The 21790-nt window shown below is 38.5% G+C and overlaps 1 protein-coding gene across 1 annotated transcript in view; it reads right to left on the reverse strand.

Annotated features, from left to right (window-relative positions):
- Positions 1-11262: 11262 nt before the first annotated feature.
- The window catches only part of LOC126416958 (vesicular glutamate transporter 1), a 185428-nt gene continuing 174900 nt past the window's right edge, over positions 11263-21790 (reverse strand). The window contains exon 12 of the mRNA XM_050084839.1: positions 11263-11700. Within this exon, the coding sequence (XP_049940796.1) occupies positions 11509-11700 (192 nt within the window). The 3' untranslated portion in view covers positions 11263-11508. The remainder of the gene's footprint in view (positions 11701-21790) is intronic.

A 21790-nucleotide genomic window follows, 5' to 3' on the forward strand; every position in this document is an offset into this window, starting at 1 on the left:
CTGCACTTCTCCGAAACCCAAAATGACCTTCCTCCAGGTCAGCTTCCACCAGTGTTTTCATTCTTCTGCAAATAATTTCTGCCAGTATTTTGCAGCCATTGTTTACTACACCGATGGAATTCTTACATTCCTCTGAAGTCTGATGGTATTTCACCTCCCTCATATATCTTGTACACCATGTGGAATTGTTTTTTCATGGCTTGCCCAACGAGGTTTCAATAATTCTGAGAGAAAATCGTCTGGTCAACTTAGTCCAGTCTCTGTCGAATTTATATCGCAGTATCATAGTTACCATCTCACCCTCATTCACTTCCTCTTCCTTTTGCATGTCACTGTCTTCCAGTTCAAGTGCATTTCCCTTGTGCAGCCCTTCTCTGAAATTTCCTTCGCTTTCAGCTTTCCCTTCTTTGTTTAGTATTAGTTTGTTATCTGACCTCTTGTTACCCAAACTATTTTCTTCAAAGATCTCTTTAATTTTCTTGTATGTGCCCTCTATCTTTCCCCTAGTTATGCATGCTTACACGGCACTGCATTTTTTCTAGCTATTCCTGCTTAACTATCTTACATTTTCTGTTAGTATTATTGTTAGCCTTCTTTATTTCCTTTCGCTTGCTTCAAATGCTGATTTTTTAACAGTTTCTTCATTCGTCAACGAAATTTAATATCGTCTTTGTTACAAATGGATTTCCACTGCGCCTTGACATTTTATCTGTTTGATTCCCTGCTGCCTTCACTATTTAACATCTCAAATTCGTCTTCTATCGTATTCGTTTCCCCTGTTACATTTAAACGTTCCCTAATACCTTTTCTTGAACTCCCAACAACCCATGACTCCTTCACTTTATTCAGTCTCATCTCCCTAACTGCTTACCTTTCTGCGATTTCTTCAGTTTTAATCTGCAGTTCATAATCTATTAATTATGGTGGCAGTCTACAGCTGCCGCTGGAAATGTCTTACAGTTTATAATCGGATTTCGAACTATATGTATTACCACTATGTAATCAGACGGAAACCTTCCATTGTCTCCAAATACACAACATTCCTACATTATTATTAAGGCAAGCGTTAGCGATGATGACATTGTGCTTTGTCCAGAATTGTACCTCTTTTGTTCCATTCCTCTAGCCCATGTTCTCTTTCGGTTTCTTCTTCTCTTCCTTTTCCTTTTCGATTTCGAAGCACCCTGCACAGTCAAATCTTTGACTGTGCTCACCATCTAAATAATTTCTTATTTCATCACATGTTTTTTCAAACTGTTTGTCATCTGCGGAGCTAAAAGGATATAAACTTGTGCTGGTGTGATGGGTGTCGACTTCGTATACGATTTTCAGTACGTTTTGCGTTCGCTATGTTGTTCATAAGAGATTCCTTGCATTCTTATCTTCTTACTACTCCTACATCACACCTGTCTCATTTTGTCTTGATAATCCTACATTTACTTGGCCAGAAGATCTGTTCTTCCTCTTTCCACACTTCACTAACTCACTACATCTAACTTCAACCTCCCCATTTCTCTTTTTAAATTCTGTAGCTTCCATAACTGATTAAGAGATTTCACATTCCATAGAATTCCAGTTTTGTTCTTTATGGAGACATCCTTATGAGTAGCCCCATGCAGAGGCCCAAATGAGGAATTATTTCACCTTGGAAACGTTTTTGCCCAGGCGATGCTGTCATTAATCCATACAGTTGAGCTGCATGGAATCATAGAAAAATGATTCTAGTTTCCTCTTGCTTTCAGCTACTCCCAGCACTAGCAAAACAAGGGCCTTGTGGGTAATGTGAGAAGGTCAGATCAGTGATCCAGCAACAACTGAAGTGGCTACTGCCCCTCTTCTGGAAACATAGTTTAGTTTAGCCTCCCCTTTATGGTTGCACCTGTGGTACAGCTGTCCATATCGTTGAGACACAAATGCCATCCCATTTCAGTTAGGTCCATGGTTCGTGGAGAGATATGGTCAACAATAAAGACTTAATATTGAAGGGCTAGTTTATGTGGTTATAGAGTCACTCAAATTACCCTATGATGTCAACCCTTAATTAAACTGTGTCCCAATATTAATCAACACATAAAGGGCCTCTTACTAGTGTGATGACTGTAACTATATCTTTATTGTTCTTACTTGTGAGAAGCAATTTTTTTCTCCTTTGTTGAATTCCGATTTGCATCTGTAGCAGCAATAATTCACCAATATTGCTATCACTGATAAATCAATGTGTGGAAACAGATAGGTCAAATACGTGTAATATAAAAGTTTCGGACATAACCGCAAACTGTCAATATCCAGAGGCATACCAAAGTCGTATGACTATCCCAGTTTGATGTTGTCAACATATGTGGTAAGCTATACTCTTTCCGTAGGTGTTCCTAAAACGTGGACAAAATTCAAGTGCAGCGCACAACACAATTAAGGCAATATACTGATGGATAATGTTCATGACTTTACTCATTACATATTAAGGTAACATTGATGCGGATGACATTAAATCAGAAAAATCTTTGTTATAACTTACAGAAAATGAAAGTTATCAGATAAAATTAGCCCTATGTGCATGTTGAAGAAAGCTAATATGATGTAAGACAATTTGATAAAGAAGAAGAAAATCGTTTGGTCTCAGTGTTTTCCCACTTCTTTCCTTTATCCTTTTTATGGTGACTATGGAAAATGCTATACTGTGCCTTAAGAAGAGTGTATATCCATTTTTAAGCTTATAAAAATGGTGAGGGTATCTGCCTGTGACCTAACATTATTTTTTTTTCATTTGCATATTTCGTGTTTTTCTGTGAATGGAGAATCGTAGGAAAACCTCTCCATTCTTTGCAGTATTTAAGTTTATTGGTCATATCTAGCATAGTAGCATAACCAATTCTAATTCTTTACCTTCTGTAAATGCTGCTTTATTTTAATCTCTTTCTGTAACACTACAACTTAACTATTATTCACAGCCATCTTGACTTTTGCCCTTCTACACTTCATTTGTAAATTTATTTTCATAAAATGTTTAAACCAACATTGAAGAGACTAACTAAAGAAATAAATTAAGTAGTTCAAGATGCATTTTTATTAACTACAGTCCTTGGATTACACATATACATTGCTATAGGATTCCATCCAAACCAGTGAATACAACTGTTGCCATTTCAACAATATTTATAAAATTATATCTTTTAATAAATGAAACAAGGTACTTTTAAAAATTGTAGTATTTGAATTAGCAACAGAACAACATATTGTACAGTAACTGCAGATATTGTACAGATATGTACAGGAGGTGGATACAGAAATACCGAAAACATTAAAAATCGATGCAACTAAGGCACGGATAGAATTCAGTTCATTCTGTACCTGATTCTCTAACTTTACACATCAGTGTAACATTTTAGTACTCAGACTATGCAAAACAGTAACATATTTAACATTCATATAATTATACATCTGGCAACATGTAAGTTGTTTCTTTAAATTTTCTGAAGCATTCCATTTTGCAGCAGCCACAAGCATAAATGTAATAACACTCTCAATATCTGAAACACAGAAATTCTTCCACAGATTAATCTCTTTAGCCTGCGAATGGAAATTATACTATAGAATTAACTAAAATATTTCTGAATAACATTACTACCTAACTCCTTCTTCTTCATAAGAAATAATGTAGAAACTAGGTAGTCATATGTAACACACTAAAATTATGAGTTTCATTACTGTAGGATTCAAATAAAATTATCTACAATAGAATGCATTACAAGTACTTGCCAAGAATAAAGGAACTATTTTGCACTATGTTGTAAGGTTTGGATGGTAGAAATATATTTACCTAAATTGAAGTATACATGATACATCAAAACTTGTGTATAGTGGCATAGTTATATAATACAAAAAGTGTACCTAATACCACCTATTCTCTGATACTTTGAATATTTATTTTTCTCTGTGTGAGAAGTATGCAAGGCAAGCACTTCAATAGTAATAATTTCACCATGGGCAGTTTTCAGAAGCAGTAAATAATATTAGGACAGGCTATTTAAAATTTGAGGAAGTAATGGAATTGATAGCATAAAAAGACCCTGGAATTACAACAAGAAATTCAAACTTATACCTTTATAGAGATACTACATTTTGAAAATTCTTCCATAAATATGAACAAAGAACTCTTTAGAGGGCTTTTATGCTACAGATACAAATGAAGTTTCCAACAAGTCTGTCACACATGAACAGTAACTATAATGTTACAAACCATGGTCATAAATTATAAAATAATATCTTAAAGTATTATCGGTGTCTTTTAGAAAAATTAGGTTGTTCTACTGTTTATATAGCTGATTTCATCTGTAACCTCAAAGTTTGCAGAGAGAGTAAAAGAGTAATGTACATGGGAATCTACAGAACACAAACTTAGAAAATCTTGCACTACTGTATAGTGCATTTTCTAATTGAACTTTCTGTACCTAGATCATGGCTAAGACCGCTAAGTTATATGCAAGCAATTCCTCATTCCTTCAGGGTCATTATTACTGATATCTGCACATCATTCGTTACAACACATCATGAGCAGTGTCAAACCAAGCATCAATCTTACGAAATTGAAGGTAGAGATTTTGTTTGATAACCAACAATACCTGATCCAATGTCACTCTTCCATTGGAGCATTATCTTCCATCCAAACCTCACAAACTGCAAAGAAATTTCATACACAAAAGTAAAAACTATATAAAAGAAATGAAACACATTTAGATGGCAAAAATGGGTATTTGTACATTAACAACCACATCAGTTTTATGTGTTCGCAATTTCCATGCAAACAGCACATGACTATTTAACATACTTGAATACACATACACTAACTGGTGGACTGAAACACCTTTATTGCTATGTTTTAAGGTCTGAGGCCTCAGGTTCAAGATAATCCAACTACAATGATCATTTCTGAAACAACAATTTTGAGTCTGTAAAACGCTGACACATCTACAACTAGTTCAACCAACACACAGAGAAAATACAGGATATTTTGTACAGAAGGTTTCTGTTTTGTAGTACATTACTTGTCAGTTATCAGGGATACAAACTGTAAACATCAAAAACACACATTTGGTATTTCACACATAGCAAGAAGTAGAGCTAAACATTTCTAATGTTACATTTTAAAATGTCTGACATATTTTTTCTCGGTGTCAGAAAATTATTGTCAACTGGTTAACATGAATCACCATACAATGAACAACATTTTAATAACACTAATACTGAAATCTGCAAAATTACTGCATTCAATTAACACACACACACACACACACACACACACACACACACACACACACACACACACACACACACACACATACACACACACTCCTAAAACGACCAATATACTAGTGATTTTCAAATAGGCCTGTTTATTGTAAAGGAAAAAAACTGTATAGATACTTACTGCAAAAGGCTGTAATCATATTTTTTAAATATCTATTAGCCATTATCTCAAAATGCGGTATTTTCACTCTTGATGTACCCATGAGAAGTATCTAGATGTCTCTATTTTACATATGAGGCAGAGGTACCCATCTCAAAATGGAAGAATGATGTTTAAGTTAGGTTTTATATGCAACGTAATGATGCTGTACTTATTTGTGTCACAAAATGTCATTCAGATAGCTACCCATAAAAAGAATTAAGAATTATTTCGCTTATAATATTCTCTAAATGGAAAAATCCAAGACTCAGGTATAATGTACATTTCTGTATCATACTATAGGCCATCCAAAATATTTTTTATCTGTTGTGAGAAGAGCAGGAAAGAAGCATGAGGAATTTGTAGTTTTGATGAAGGAGTAAAATACAGATGCCTATCAGCATTCTGCTCTTTTTGTATGGTAATATGTATTAATACATGGCTCAAGGAATTTCAGTCAAAAGCAGTGATAAACTGAAACAAACAATTCTAAGATAAGCACTACTATAAATTAGTATTTAATTCAGTAATTCTATGGTCTCGGTGGTCTTATCTATCACACACACACACACACACACACACACACACACACACACACACACACACACACACACACACATGGACTTATACTCGTTCACATAGACATATACATACATGTTTCACTTACATTTATAGCTTATATTGTCATATTTTATCTGGATGCACAGCTTTTGTGCACCAGATATATTATTGTCAACACAGCCTTAGAGAGTTGTATCTCACAATATACCATTTTAAAATAAAAGTACAATTAAACCAGCATTCTCAAAAAGATTCATATTAGTTAAAGATACAGGTAACTAGCTACTGACATTAAATCTCAAAATATAGTCATTCATTTAAACTATACAACAGTAGACACTCTTGTTCTACATATTTAAACCACTCAGTAGACAACAATACCTATAAGAATAAAATATTTCAATATAGCTTTATCTTTCACAGGTGTTTGACATGATAAATTTTAAATGTAAACAGAAAAAGACTCACTTCTATCATCCTTTGTGTTGCAGATCAGTTGTACCCACTGAAATAGCCAACAAAATCACCAGTTACAGTAAAAATACTACATCACAGTCAACAAATGAAGACTGATGTAGTGCAGATACGATTTCAAAGAATATACTGTTATTAAGAAATCTGACACTACTATCCTGAATATATTCAATGAAAACAATGCTAAGTTGATTTTATCAGAAGTAGCATTTGTATTTCAGTATTATAGCTGCTCTAATTTTTGGGTAATTAAAGTCTGTGAAGCTTATGGTTTGCTTTTAAACTACTATTCATTGACAACTCAGAACTCAATAACAGCTTGCAACATGAATAATATTTAAGGAACCATGCAAACATTGCTATGCATCTGCTACATTGTAGCAGTCAGCTTTTCAAAGGAATCGCTAATGTCTTTTTTCCACAAATATTGCAAATAATAGTAACATTTATACTCACAATAAGAATGAATAAGGGAAAAGTAACAAGTGGTTGTGTATAAAAGTGTAAAGCAATTATTAAATTAAAATATTAAATGTTAGAGATGTAATTAGTTTGATGTCAAACATATTTCAATGACTTATTTATTTATACATGCAAGAATGATATGTCAATAACAAACTCTATTGCAAAATCAGTGGAAAATCTATGAAAAACAATATTACAAACTTAAGAATCCTTTATAGCATAGTTCCAATGTTATTTTTCAACTGCCTATCAAAAATACAATTCTGCTCAAACACTAAATTATGTAAGTCAGTTGTAACCATTACTAATATGTTTACTTGAGCTCTCCAAAATCACACCTAAAAATGCAGACTTCCCCCACAAAAGAGACTGAATACAGCGGGATACACTACACACCTATTGGGCCTATCAAATATATATGAAAAAGACAGCGATGAAGTTGTTTACTACCATTGACAAAGTGGTACTTCAGATTTATCAAAAATCGATCCATATAATTACTTCTGTTCAAGCATTGTTGGCTAATTGGAAACATTAACATGTTAATGACTTCTGAATTTGTGTATTTGTTTAACTCAGAATAATACACCTGCAACACACACTTACTACAAGCATAAATGGAAGGATGATACAGTGTTATCAAGTTACACAAAAGAAGTTGCAGCTACAAATAGCCACAGGGACAACACTAAGGGGAACACAGTGTTATCAATATTTGTGAAGACCAGAAAAGGCTGCCTGGAAATATTTGCTGATAATATTTTCATACCGACACATGCAGTGGTTAACATCAAGTATGCCTAAAGATTTGTTACCACTCCTGTTCTTCTCAGAAAGGAGACATGGAAGCTGTCAACAGTCTGATGCTTCAAATACGACTGAGCTAGACTTTTCAGTGCAATTCAGGAATGATAACTAGAACTTAAAAACACACAAAAATCTGGGAATTTGCTGTTTAATGACGTCAACTTTAATGAAACATTGCCAAATTTTTGTGAAGATAATAATGTGAAGTAAGATGGTAGAAAGTCAAAAGAGGTACGAGTATCACTCTGAATGTGCTTATTCCTTCTGCCATGAGCAATGAAGAAGAACTCTTTGATTCTTTTGTTTCTAATGGCTATGTTCTGTACAATTTGAAACAAAACAGAGGACCATGCAAACAACATAAAACTTGTATTCTTTCGATTCATGATACTGGTAGCGTAGGAAATAAAACTGCAGAAATATTTTATGTAAAAAGGAAGAAGGGTGTTTAAATCATCGTTAAAATCTATTTGCCTACGTGAAACTTAAAAACGGTACTATCTGAAGACTGATTCTATATGTAAGGAGTAATTACTTAGGGAAACTCCTCCCGTACCTGTGTTCTACAAGCTGTCAACCATAAGTTGGCACTGGCCTGTAAAACAAGCAAACATGGTGCAGTTGAACATGAAGACCAGCGACAGAAGTTGTTATCCCAAATTCTGTGTCAACATTTTCAATGATACATCGCTGCGAGATGCAAACGGAAGACAAAGGGCTGCAACAGATACACAGCTGTCTTCCTAACTCTGGGTGACAACTTCTGATGGGCGAGTAAAACCCTGCCCACGTCATTAGACCAATATTCTGGAAGATGGGCATGCTCCTCCAAGAACTGCAAATCTTTAGTTGAAGTTTCATTTTCAAATAAAAGTTTAGAATTTCAGACACAAAAAATGCTAAATAGACAAAGGAACACGATGGTAAAGGAAATCGTATAACATCTACATCGAAGAATATTGATGGAACCTGTCCTTAGGAAGAACTTCTCTGTTTGTAAGCAAACAAAAGACATGAGAAACTGATAATGGGTTTTTCACCGATGAAAGTACCGCAAGATACAGAAAAATCAAGTCTGAGAGTAAGAAATCCCAATTTCCTTCTTTGGTAAATATTCCACTCTACATCTCCGTTTCCTCACTGTACTCTAGTGCAACTTTGACCCAACTAATGGCAGATCACCATAGATAGTGGTCACCCACTTTTTCTTACCTTGGATGAGGCAATGTCGTCAATGGTTGGTGAGTCAGAAATGAAGTTGTGCAGCTCCACAATATCAACGGAGATGTTAGCTGTAGCAGAAACTACGACATCAACACGTGATCAGTTACAAACATATTCCCGTTCCAAGATGGTACCTGGAAACAATTGTCTCAGCCGACGGGCGCGGCGACTAGGTATTATATTCACTACACCCATTTGTTTATTGAAACTGGGCGGTGAGGGGATTTTCTGAAGGGATACGATTCCGAAGGGATTGAGATTCGAGTATCCATCCCAAATATGAAGTAGTAAAAATATGCCCTCGTTAGGTATTACCCTGACGATAAGGATAAACGTGCTATTAGGCAATACTGGGAAACAATGTTTGGGACTACACCTTCTACGAAAGCTATGTCAATAACACAACGTCCAGATTAGGAAAGAAATTTTAAGAAAAACTATTATACTTATGGGATTAGGTTCCATAACAGAGGAAAAGACATAATTGCGAAGACTGTGGTGGAGAAACTGAAACATCATAATCAAAACTGCCATTGGCTTGGGGAACAATAGTAGTCGCACTCACTATACTGTGGATTGATGCTAGTAAAGAGACAGTGTGAGAGGAGGAATTTCTAAGAAAAATGTCGATCAATGTACGATTCTTGTTGAACTTCTAGCGCGCAACTGCACCCCACGTCTGAAAATACCAGAGCTTGTGCAGGGTGGCACAAGTCTTTTCTCTGCCCTTTTCTACATCTGAATCTGCAATGTAATCTGTCTGTCGAGGGTATACATATGGGCTGCATGGCTTGAAACAGCTGTGTGACATCATTTTCCAGGAAATACTTTATTTGTATTTTTCATCAGGATGTCTGTCTGTCACTGGAATGATTTAGTACTTCTACTCTCATGGTTTTGGCTTGTAGGAGCACGCTAGGTACACAGCGAGTGTAGCATTTTTCTTATGGAGCCTTCTTTTTCCATTTTATAGAGCTCATAGAAAAAAAATCGTATTGTTTTAATACGTTGTCATTTGAGATGTCCTTGTGTAAATATTTTCATATGCTTCATCACATGTTTTGCTTCTATCAAGGAATGTCATATGAGGTTTCCTGAATTGTGCAATAAATGCTCCTCATATTAATGGCAGATGAGACTGAACGTAAGGGATATATCTGTAATGTACTATGACTAATTTCAGATGGCAACGATATTTCTAATTCGTGTATGAAATCCAAGAGTTTCTCAGTAATCGACATTTGTGGCAACACTTTCATCGAAATGTTAGGATTGTTCCTTTGTGTGTATACGATAACTAAAAATTCAGGATTGTTTCTTATGCCCTTTACGATAAAATGGAGCCTCCAAAGCTAACAACAAACTCAGTATGTCTGTTCTTGCTGCACCCATCAGCAACGCAATGAAATTAATCATAAATTTTCGGAAAATGTGTTCCATCGATAGAAATAATGTTTTAATATCTAAGCTACGTAATGCTTGAGCTCTCAGTGTCTCAGAAATATCAGCTAATTAGGTTATACTTAACGGTTTACCCCAGCAATATTTTGATACCCTACCGAAGCTTTAAAAAGCCTGTCAGCTACAGGTAATAATCAGTTTTGTTTCTGTTTAAGAAATATTCGTGTAGAAATAAGGTTAACTGAATCTTTTTTGTTTGCAATAAGAGGAACTGCCTTTTTATTGAGAAAAAAGGGAAAGCGGAGGAATCATGACAGTTCGAAATGACATCTGAAAGCAACATAAAGTAGAATATGTCTAACTAAAATTCGATTAACATGTAGCAACCACAGAGAATCATGCGATTATGAGACAGCATACTATACGATAGTCTTCCCTATCCTAATAATCCATATTTACTCTACTGGTGCATTTCACATCATATAGCTGTAAACATTTTTTTCTCATAAAAACATTGTGGCAGTGGTAAGTTGTTAGATGGTGTAGGCCGTGTTACCAAGGATGGGTGATAAAATCGAGAGGAATTTGTTTATTTGTGCATGTATTCCGTGTTTGTACCAAAGGTTCAGTATTTGTAACTATACTGTTTATATAAATATTACTTTACGCAGCTGTGAAAAAAATTTACTTCTCGCCTCTCTTTTCCTATTTAAGGTACTGCAACTAAAGACAGGTTCACTGAATTTTTATTTACACGGACGATGTCTGAAGTACCACTTTCGATGTTCTAATATTGCTTTATTGCATATATATACTTACAAAGTAAACAAATTAATGTCAGATACAAATAAGTCACAGTAGAAACAGAATACTGCATTTCAGTCCCCACGCATTCAACTCTAACATTACATGCAAGAGCAAGATATCAAAGCACAAGTATTGCTTATTGCTCGATTATAGAATTGCTCTCCAAACAAAACATACTAACAACCGTCTTTTGTTCTTTATTAGTAATCACAAGAGATTGTGGATTTTCTTGGACGCTATTTTCTATCGCTATCACATTAAAAATCCCTCGCCAAATCAGGCCGCACGAACAGCGTAGGTGAAGAAAGTTGTGTAACTTTCTGCACTTAGAAACCGCTGTCTTTGTCCCCGTAGTTGTAGTAAGCGTCTCTGTTCTCTGGCTGCACGGGCTCGATGTGGTTGGAGAAAGGGGGCGGTTGTTGCGATGCTAGCGTCTGTTCCACTGCTCCGTAGTTGGGACCCCAGCCGGCAGACTGCGTCATGCTGTCGGTCGACATTTGCGTCGGAGGAGGAGGCCTCTATCGGCAGAAAACAGAATTATGCTGTGTAAGTAACAAGAACGTAATCAAGTGAATGCAAGTAACCATTATTACTACGAGGTATGTGTGTTCATTATTTCGTAAATTCATTGCAAAGAACAATGTTTGAAAAGTAATTTAATTACATGCTTAAAATTTGAGATGAAAACATATACATTTATTATTTATAGATAAGAAAGGCAGTGAATGAGATATTGTTAGTGGAAGGGAATGCACTCGATTGACGTACTTGAAGAATCTGATCAGATTTTCCGCTTTTTGATGGTCGGAATCCTTGATCTTCATTAGATCGACACAGAACAATTTGTTGGGTTAACTACCTTAGTTATCTTGGTGGAAACACTGTTGTGAGCAGTCTTGAACACAAGTTGAATGCGTACAATATGCAATTGTATCATATATACAAAAAATGTTTCCATGGTCTCATGGTTCTCAGTCACAGAACACAATTAAATACTCTCGCCCTCAAAATTCACCTGTGTACTTGTCAATCTTGTCTCAGGATTTGTTCTTAGCCTTTTTTAGTTTCATATAAGCAGTAATGCAGGGCGATTCGGCTACCCCTATCGCTGGGTTTTATGCAGCCTGCAACACCTTCGAATACCTCACGCAAGAATTTTCATATTTTCCATATTTTCTCGCTCGCTATGTGCAAACTATTAGTTCCGCTGAAGAAATGAACAGGACCGTTTTGTAGGAAATTTAATATAATTAAACTTTATATTTTGTACCGAGAGACATTTTTGCTGGAGGCCACTGTTTTCTATTTATTGACAAAAACGCGTTTGAAGGTCACTTTTTAGGCTTTTATTGAATACTTCGAAAACTACAGCCTCCAGTGAAAACGCATCTCCATACAGAATTCGACTACATTGAAATTACTCCAAACGTCCTGTTCATTTTTACTGGAGGATTAATAGTTTATGTGTAGCGAGGGAGAGAGAGTGAAAATCTTGCGCGTGGTGTCTGTAGGTGTTGCGAGTTGTATTAAACCCAGCTTTAGGTGCAGGTAAATCACCCTGTACATTGTAGATGATTTTCACATGGTCTGTGTGCCAATCGCCTAGTACTCTTCAATATCTGATAGTTGTCCCAATTATACTGCATCAGTGGCAGTACACATCAATGTGTATACATCAATGAGTACTACACGCTGATGAGACAAAAGATTATGGTCCCCAAGTTAACTCCTTTGGGACGCAATATAGCAGCGACTCTGCGTGGTATAGATTCTAAAAGTTCTTGGTATGTTTCCAGAGCTAAGTGGCACCAGTCGTCTATGAAGAGCACAATTGTCGTAAATTACGGGTTGGTGGTTGGGGTCACGAAGCTGGTGACTGATATCAATTCAGTTGTATGAAGACTTGCACACAGGTTTAACGATCGTGAGAATTTGGTGGCCAAGACATCATCGTGAATTCTTGGATATTAATAAATGGTTTAAAGCCAATTCACTGACATTAAACTTCGAAAAGACGCACTATATGCAATTCAGAACCTGTAAGAGGTTTCCACCCAGCATATGCATAAAGTATCAAGAAGAGCAGATAGAAAAGGTTGACAGTCTTAAATTCCTGGGATTACAACTTGATAATAAATTCAGTTGGGAGGAGCACACCACAGAACTGCAGAAACGCCTTAACAAACCTGTATTTGCAATTCGAGTGTTAGCAGACATAGGCGACATAAAAATGAAAAAGCTTGCATACTTTGCCTACTTTCATACCATAATGTCATATGGTATAATATTTTGGGGTAACTCTTCAAGTCAACCAACAGTTTTCAGAGTCCAAAAGCGTGTAATACGTATTATTTGTGGAGTAAATTCACGGACGTCCTGTAGAAACCTCTTCAAAGGACTGGGTATACTAACTATTGCCTCTCAGTATATTTACTCCTTAATGAAATTTGTCCTAAATAATATATCTCTTTTTCCAACAAACAGCTCAGTTCATACATACAATACCAGTAACAAAAATGATCTGCACAAGGACTTAAAAGCATTTACTTTAGTTCTAAAAGGGGTCCACTACTCAGGAACACTCATCTTCAATAATTTGCCACCAAACATAAAAAATTTAGTTACAAATAAGGATCAGTTTAAAAGGAGCCTGAAAGACTTACTAGTGGCCAACTCCTTCTACTCCATTGACGAATTTTTTAATAGAAACAAATGATATATTGTATATATTCATACTATTAGTTTTGTTATTTCAGCTTTTTTTAACAAAATTGACATGTTCCACATCCACGAGGGTCTCCTCAGCACGGATCTATGGAACGAAAAACTAATCTAATCTAATCAAAAGCATCATGCTTCTCAAACCACTGCAACCTCTCTCTGGCATTTTGACCCTGATAGTTAGCCTGCTAGAAGATGCCATTGTCATCGGGGAAGATATCAAGCATAAAGAGGATGCAGGTGGTCCGCAACAATCTTCACGTAGTCCACAGCTGTCATGATGCTTTCAATTACTATCAAAAGTGGCATGGAACACCAGCTGAATGTCCCCCAAAGCGTAATACCGAAGCCACCGGCCAGCATCCGTAGTGAGGTGCAAGCATCGTGCAGCTGTTCGCCTGGCTGATAGCGTCTGTGGACACGACCATGGATTTGATCTAATAAGAAATGTAATTTATCTGATCAGACGACATGTTACCTTCAATCCGCGGTTCAATCTCGATGATCACGTGCCCACTGCAAACGTAACTGAAGATGTGGCTTTGTCTACATGGGGACCAGTAGGTTTCGTCTGCTGCAGAGCAGTATCGTGAGTTGAACGATGTGCTCCGAAAGACCAGTGCCTGCTACAGCACTGTACTCTGCCTTCAGATCCCAGCCTGTTCTGCTTTACAGAGGGAGCAGGCCCGCAACCGTCACGTTCTGTAGTGAGTCATGGACGACCAATACTTGTCGCCTACTTACGGTTTCGGCGTCTTCAACCAGCTTCCATGGATTCTCAACACTATGGCACGCGAACAGCCGATTCACCGTTTCCGAGATGTTCGTTCCTTGGTGCCTGGTCATGACAATTTGCTCCTTGTCAAAGTCACTTACGTTAGTGAAATTCCCCATTTGCGGCCTGTATCATTGCCGGAGTAATTCTCTATTCGTCTCTGATTCGCTTTCATATTTTCCTCTTACGGCGTCACGTATCGACAACAACAACAGCAGGCACCCAATGTCGTGGTGGGGGATTGTTTGACGTGTTGTCATTAGGACGTTCTACATATTCAACAGTTACCATAAAGATCATTACTGAACTCTTCTGTACTGTACATTGCAGTATCGTGTTTATCCATGTCTTCTCAGTTTTCATTATCTGGTCCTGTACACCTGATAGTGCCCTACAGCAGAGAGGGTCCAATCCTAAAGGAATGGCCTGGGCGGGAACGAAGAAGAAAGAATGGACGTAACTGAGACTATCCCAGTCTATATCACATACCAGATATGCGCACTGCAATAGAGCCGAAAATATTGAGTTTACAAACCGAATGACCAAATCTTTAAGGAATCATATAAGGCACAGGGTGTTGTAAACCAAAACGTTCTGGCAGCCACGGGATCAGCGTCTTAAAACTTTTCGTCATGGTTCAGGCTCGCCGCGAATGAGTATACACCGCAGGTATGGTTCTTGACAATATTCTTGCACACACAGAAGTTGAGCTTGCACTTAGTATGAGTATCTTACATTATGTAGACCACTAGATTTTTCCTTTGACATTGCATACACAATAGACCTCTTAAAGCACTATCTAGAAGATGAACAACATTACAAAAAGCTATTCCTTTCCAAACAGAAATTTTCACTCTGCAGTGGAGTGTGCATTGGTATGAAACTTCCTAGCAGATTAAAACTGTGTGGCGGACCGAGACTCTAAATCGAAACTTTTGTTTTTCGCCGGAAAGTGCTCTACCGACTGAGCTACCCTAATACGGCTCACAGCCCGTCCTCACAGATTTACTTCCGCCAGTAACTCGTCTCCAACCTTCCAAACTTCATAGAAGCTCTCCTGTGAAACTTACAAGACTAGCACTTATGGCAGAGAGGATACTGCGGAAAAAACTGTTTCTAATTGCATACTAGCGGCTACGTCATCTGCTTTCATAGAAGTGAGAGTTTTCTTTCTCATATATTAGCATCCTGAGTGTGTGCAGACTAGGGCAGCAAGTATTAGTTGCACTGTAAAGTAATAGCCGTGCTAACCATTAACATTTCCTCACTATGAGGACCAGAAGCGACTGCTTTAGACATGTACCTTAACTCACAGGACGACTGAATTTAGCATTGGATCGATACCATCTTACGCCCACAGACTGCTTCAGACGTGTATCTCTACTCACAGGGTGAAGAAATTAGCACCGGTTCGATACCATCTGACGCCCAAAGTAAGGAGAAATGGTGGGATGTGAGTACAGCATGCATCTTATGAGGAAATGTTACAAGAGGAAATGTTACAAGAGGACACCATTTAGGCATCTGGTGGAGCTACAATCATGTGAAAGATGTTTACATTGGGCGGAATGTGGTTCAGATGGTATGTCCACTACCATGTACTACTGACTGAGCTACAGAAAGGCCTTCGCAGCCAGCCAAGTGATATGCTGGCCAGTTACCCGCGCATTTCACATCCTCACAAGAAACCTCTTCAGTGCGTGAACGCAAAATGCCAATGATGTTTACGGCATTCGATGCCCTATACGCTGTACACCATACAACCACAATATTGGGCGCTAAGGGCAACAGGGGAGGCGGATTGGAGTTATCCAACGATAAGCACAGCACGAGGTCATGGAGTTTAGTTGAACTGCTTAGCCGGCCGAAGTGGCCGTGCGGTTCTAGGCGCTGCAGTCTGGAACCACGAGATCGCTGTGGTCGCTGGTTCGAATCCTGCCTCGGGCATGGATGTGTGTTATGTCCTTAGGTTAGTTAGGTTTAACTAGTTCTAAGTTCTAGGGGACTAATGACCTCAGAAGTTGAGTCCCATAGTGCTCAGAGCCATTTGAACCATTTTTTTGAGCTGCTTAATCGAGGAGTAACTCAAAACATTACTATAGTGCTGGTATCGTTGATACGAAGCAGAGCAATAGCAACAAGATATAAAGCAAACATTGCATTATATTTACAGTAACAGCTGGCGAAATTGAAATTTACCAGAGGGGAAACAAGGCATTCCGCAGAGAGAGAAAGAAGCTGCAGATGAAATATCAGCATTTCTGCAAGATGAGCCAGTAGAATGTGTGGTGTCGTATACGCTCGACTGTGCGGACAATGTGCATGAGGAGTACAGTGATGACGACACGTGCTTCAAAAATGAAAGTGATATTGAAACAGATCTCGAGCCATGGAATTCATCATCCTTGTCGGACAGGGAGCCACAATACCCATTTCCAATGAAACGCTGTAAAGAACAAAAGGACAATCATTGTACATGGAGCGGGCTCTAAACATAATTACCTACGTGGAAGATCAGCCGCAGCATAGTAAAAAAAAAAGAAAAAAATTATGAGCAGATTTCGAATACATATGCAGCAATATGAGCGTGTAATGCATAAGAAAAACTATGGATAGTCAAGGGAGGACAAGGTGCACCTGTTACAAAAACTAGCGTTTGCACGTTTCAAGGACGTGTTGAGCACATCAAATTGCGCGTGAGATAGATTACATTAATTTCAAGTGAAGCAGTGGATGGTTGCACAACTTCGAACAGTGTTATAGAATTAGAAGATCTAAGATAAGAAAATTTCAAGCAAAGCGTCAACCTGACGATGCGCAGCAAACTGCGGAATCGGCCCAAATATTTGTGGATAAAAGAAGCAAACTTACACCATAGCTCAGTAAGGAATTTGTTTTCAATCCAGACCAACAGGGATTTGAAGAGGAAATGCATATGAAAGGAATCCTGGAAGTTAGACGTATCAAGAGATTTGTATGAAGATCAACTAAAATCAACGCCTTAACGCATTCGTATGCAATTATGCCATTTGTTAATCTGGACAGCAATTATCTGGAAAGTTATTTGCTGCAGTGTCGAAAAGTTAGAAGTGCTCCGTCTCCTACAATTCATTTTCGTGTACGAGATCTTGCAAGGGCAGTATGGAATATTTACGTCACAGCAAGCTAAGAGGGAAAATGGGCGTAAGAGAACTTCAAGTATGGTATGAGCACTGTTCTTGGCGAATAGCTGGTCAAAATAAGTTGCTTTCCCTTCATCCCTGGACTCCTTATTAAAATCTTGCTCCTTTGGAGCCAACTATTCTTCCCTAAAAAGTGTTTGGAATTGCAGTTCATACCAACTGGAACCACTGGACAAGTTCAGCCTCTGGAGGTTCGTTTTCTCCGTGCCTATACATTATCGCGGTATTTGCAGCGACGGATTAAAGGATAGACCGTTTCACTGTAAACTGTACGGCAGACTGTTTCGCATTCGGTAGCGTCACATTGTAACTGTTCTCATCACTCCGTTGCACCAATATTATTCTATACGCACTCTTTAAGAGTGGACACCAAGCTGAACTTCCTGCACTGTTTGTAACTCCCAAGGAGTTCGCCTTCGATCTCGATGGTGCGAACCTTGATCACTGTTACAACCCATTTTTTATTTGGTATTCGTGGTGCAAGTTAATGGTTCGTTTGGAACATTTCTTGAATGTCGACGTTGTCCATTTGGTGAAGTGTAATGCATACATCCAGTAGAAGATTGATGTCTGCACGTCCCGGATACTCATTTGCTGTCGCCCTCCTCATACACATGGCGAATCAGTAGCAGCTAATATTTTTTATGTCGTAATTATTTACATTAAAGGAACGGTGGTAACATTAAGAGTGCAACGGGAATTCCACTGTTAAAGGCAGAGGAGAGAGCAGATATGTGTAAAGAATACATTGAAAGCCTCTATGAGGGTGAAGATTTGTGTGATGTGATAGAAGAAGAAACAGGAGTCGATTTAGAAGAGATAGGGGATCCAGTATTAGAATCGGAATTTAAAAGAGCTTTGGATGACTTACGGCCACATAAGGCAGAAGGGATAGATAACATTCCATCAGAATTTCTAAAATCATTGAGGGAAGTGGCAACAAAACGACTATTCACGTTGGTGTGTAGAATACGTGAGTCTGGCGACATACCATCTGACTTTCGGAAAAGCATCATCCACACAATTCCGACGACGGCAAGAGCTGACATGTGCGAGAATTATCGCACAATCAGCTTAACAGCTCATCCATCGAATCTGCTTAGAAGAATAATATACAGAAGAATGGAAAAGAAAATTGAGAATGCGCTAGGTGACGATCAGTTTGGCTTTAGGAAAAGTAAAGGGAAGAGAGAGGCAATTCTGACGTTACGGCTAATAATGGAAGCAGGGCTAAAGAAAAAGCAAGACACTTTCATAGGATTTGTCGACCTGGAAAAAGCCTTCGACAATATAAAATGGTGCAAGCTGTTCGAGATTCTGAAAAAAGTAGGGGTAAGCTATAGGGAGAGACGGGTCATATACAATACGTACAACAACCAAGAGGGAATAATACGAGTGGACGATCAAGAACGAAGTGCTCGTATTAAGAAGGGTGTAAGACAAGGCTGTAGCCTTTCGCCCCTACTCTTCAATCTGTACATCGAGGAAGCAATGATGGAAATAAAAGAAAGGTTCAGGAGTGGAATTAAAATACAAGGTGAAAGGATATCAATGATACTATTCGCTGATGACATTGCTATACTGAGTGAAAGTGAAGAAGAATTAAATGATCTGCTGAACGGAATGAACAGTCTAATGAATACACAGTATGGTTTGAGAGTAAATGGGAGAAAGACGAAGGTAATGAGAAGTAGTAAAAATGAGAGCAGCGAGAAACTTAACATCAGGATTGATAGTCACGAAGTCAATGAAGTTAAGGAATTCTGCTACCTAGGCAGTAAAATAACCAATGACGGACGGAGCAAGGAGGACATCAAAAGCAGACTCACTATGGCAAAAAAGGCATTTCTGGCCAAGAGAAGTCTACTAATATCAAATACCGGCCTTAATTTGAGGAAGAAATTTCTGAGGATGTACGTCTGGAGTACAGCATTGTATGGTAGTGAAACATGGACTGTGGGAAAACCGGAACAGAAGAGAATCGAAGCATTTGAGATGTGGTGCTATAGACGAATGTTGAAAATTAGGTGGACTGATATGGTAAGGAATGAGGCGGTTCTACGCAGAATCGGAGAGGAAAGGAATATGTGGAAAACACTGATAAACGAGAAGGGACAGGATGATAGGACATCTGCTAAGACATGGGGGAATGACTTCCATGGTACTAGAGGGAGCTGTAGAGGGCAAAAACTGTAAAGGAAGACAGAGATTGGAATACGTCAAGCAAATAATTGAGGACGTAGGTTGCAAGCGCTACTCTGAGATGAAGAGGTTAGCACAGGAAAGGAATTCGTGGTGGGCCGCATCAAACCAGTCAGTAGACTGAAGACCAAAAAAAAATTATTTACACAACACTTTCCAAATTCCTTTGGTGTTCTGCATTCCTGGAGCAATCTTCACGCCAGGCCTCAGTCGTGTGTACATCTAAGCTACTCCAGCGTCATTAAACATCTACATTTACATACGCATACTGTGCAGGCCGCCATATGGTGCATGGCGGAGGGTACCTTGTGCCACTGCTAGTCATTCCCTTTCTGTCCCGCTCGCAAATGGGGGAAAAGAAAAAACGACTCTCTATGTGCCTTCAAAGGAGCTCTATCATGTCTTCGTACTCCTTACCCGAAATGTGCGTCGGTGGTAGTAGAAAAGTACTGCAGTTAGCCCTAAATGCGGGTTCTCCAAATTCTCTTGGCACTGTAAGTATGCAGACTGAATCATCGAATGAAAATTTGTACCAAGAGCGGGGTTCAACCTGACGTCTCCTGCTCACTAGGCAGATGTGCTAATACTATGCCACCCTGGCAAAGTGGCTTCGCATTCCTACCAAGCAGTGTGTAAAGCGACTCTGCCAGGGTGTCGTAGTATTAGCACATCTGCCTAGTGGGCAGGAGTCCTGGGTTCGAACCCCGGCGTTGGTACAAAATTTCGTTCGTCGCCTCAGCCAGCATGTATACATTATGGATGTTTCAGGCTTGAAAAAGTCTCTGGAACCAAATAGTTTCATTGCTCAATACTGTTTCACGAAAAGAACAGTGTCTTCACTCCAGAGATTCTTAATAAAATTCATGCAGCGGGTCGGAAGTAATCGAGTGCTGATCAAAACTACATGTAACAAATCTAGCAGCCCATTTCTCTATTGCTTCAATGTCTTCCTTTAATCCGAACTGATGGGGATCCCATAAACACGAGCAGTATTCAAGAATGGGTAGCACTAGTGTTCTATACAGGTCTCCTTTACACGTGAACTACACTTTCCCAAAATTCTCCCAGTTCGCTTTCTTACTAGGTTCTTATATTCTCGTTACATTTCATATCGCTGTGCAACTTAACTTGCAGATATTTAATCGATGTGCCGTGTCAAGCAGCATACCTAATGCTGCAAATTATGGGACTGTTTGTCCTACTCATTTGCATTAACTTACATTTTTCTACATTGAGAGCAAGCTGCCATTCATCACACCAACCAGAAATTTTGTGTAACTCATACTGTACCCTCCTGCAATCACTGAGCGACGATGCCTTCCCGTACACCACAGCATCATCAGCAAAAAGCCGCGGACTACTCCTCCTGTCTGTCAGATGATTGATGTATACAGAGACCGACAGTGGTCCTACCATACTACTGTGGGGTACTCTTGACGATACCCTTGTCTCACCATCCATTACAAGGTACTGGATTCTATTACTTAAGAAGTGTTAGAGTGACTCATACATCTGGGGGCCCATTCCATATGCTACGATCTTCGTTATCAATCTGCAGTGGCGCACCGTGTCAAACGATTTCCGGAAATCAACGGAAATGGAATGTGCTTGTTGGCCTTCACCAGTGGTCGGCAGGATATCTTACGAGAAAAGGTCGGATGCTTCCTAAGCCAGCGCCGATTTCCAAACAGAAGCTTTCCTGTCTCAAGGAAGTTTGCAGCATTCAAA

Source organism: Schistocerca serialis, chromosome 8, assembly GCF_023864345.2.
Source record: "Schistocerca serialis cubense isolate TAMUIC-IGC-003099 chromosome 8, iqSchSeri2.2, whole genome shotgun sequence".
NCBI lineage: Eukaryota > Metazoa > Arthropoda > Insecta > Orthoptera > Acrididae > Schistocerca > Schistocerca serialis.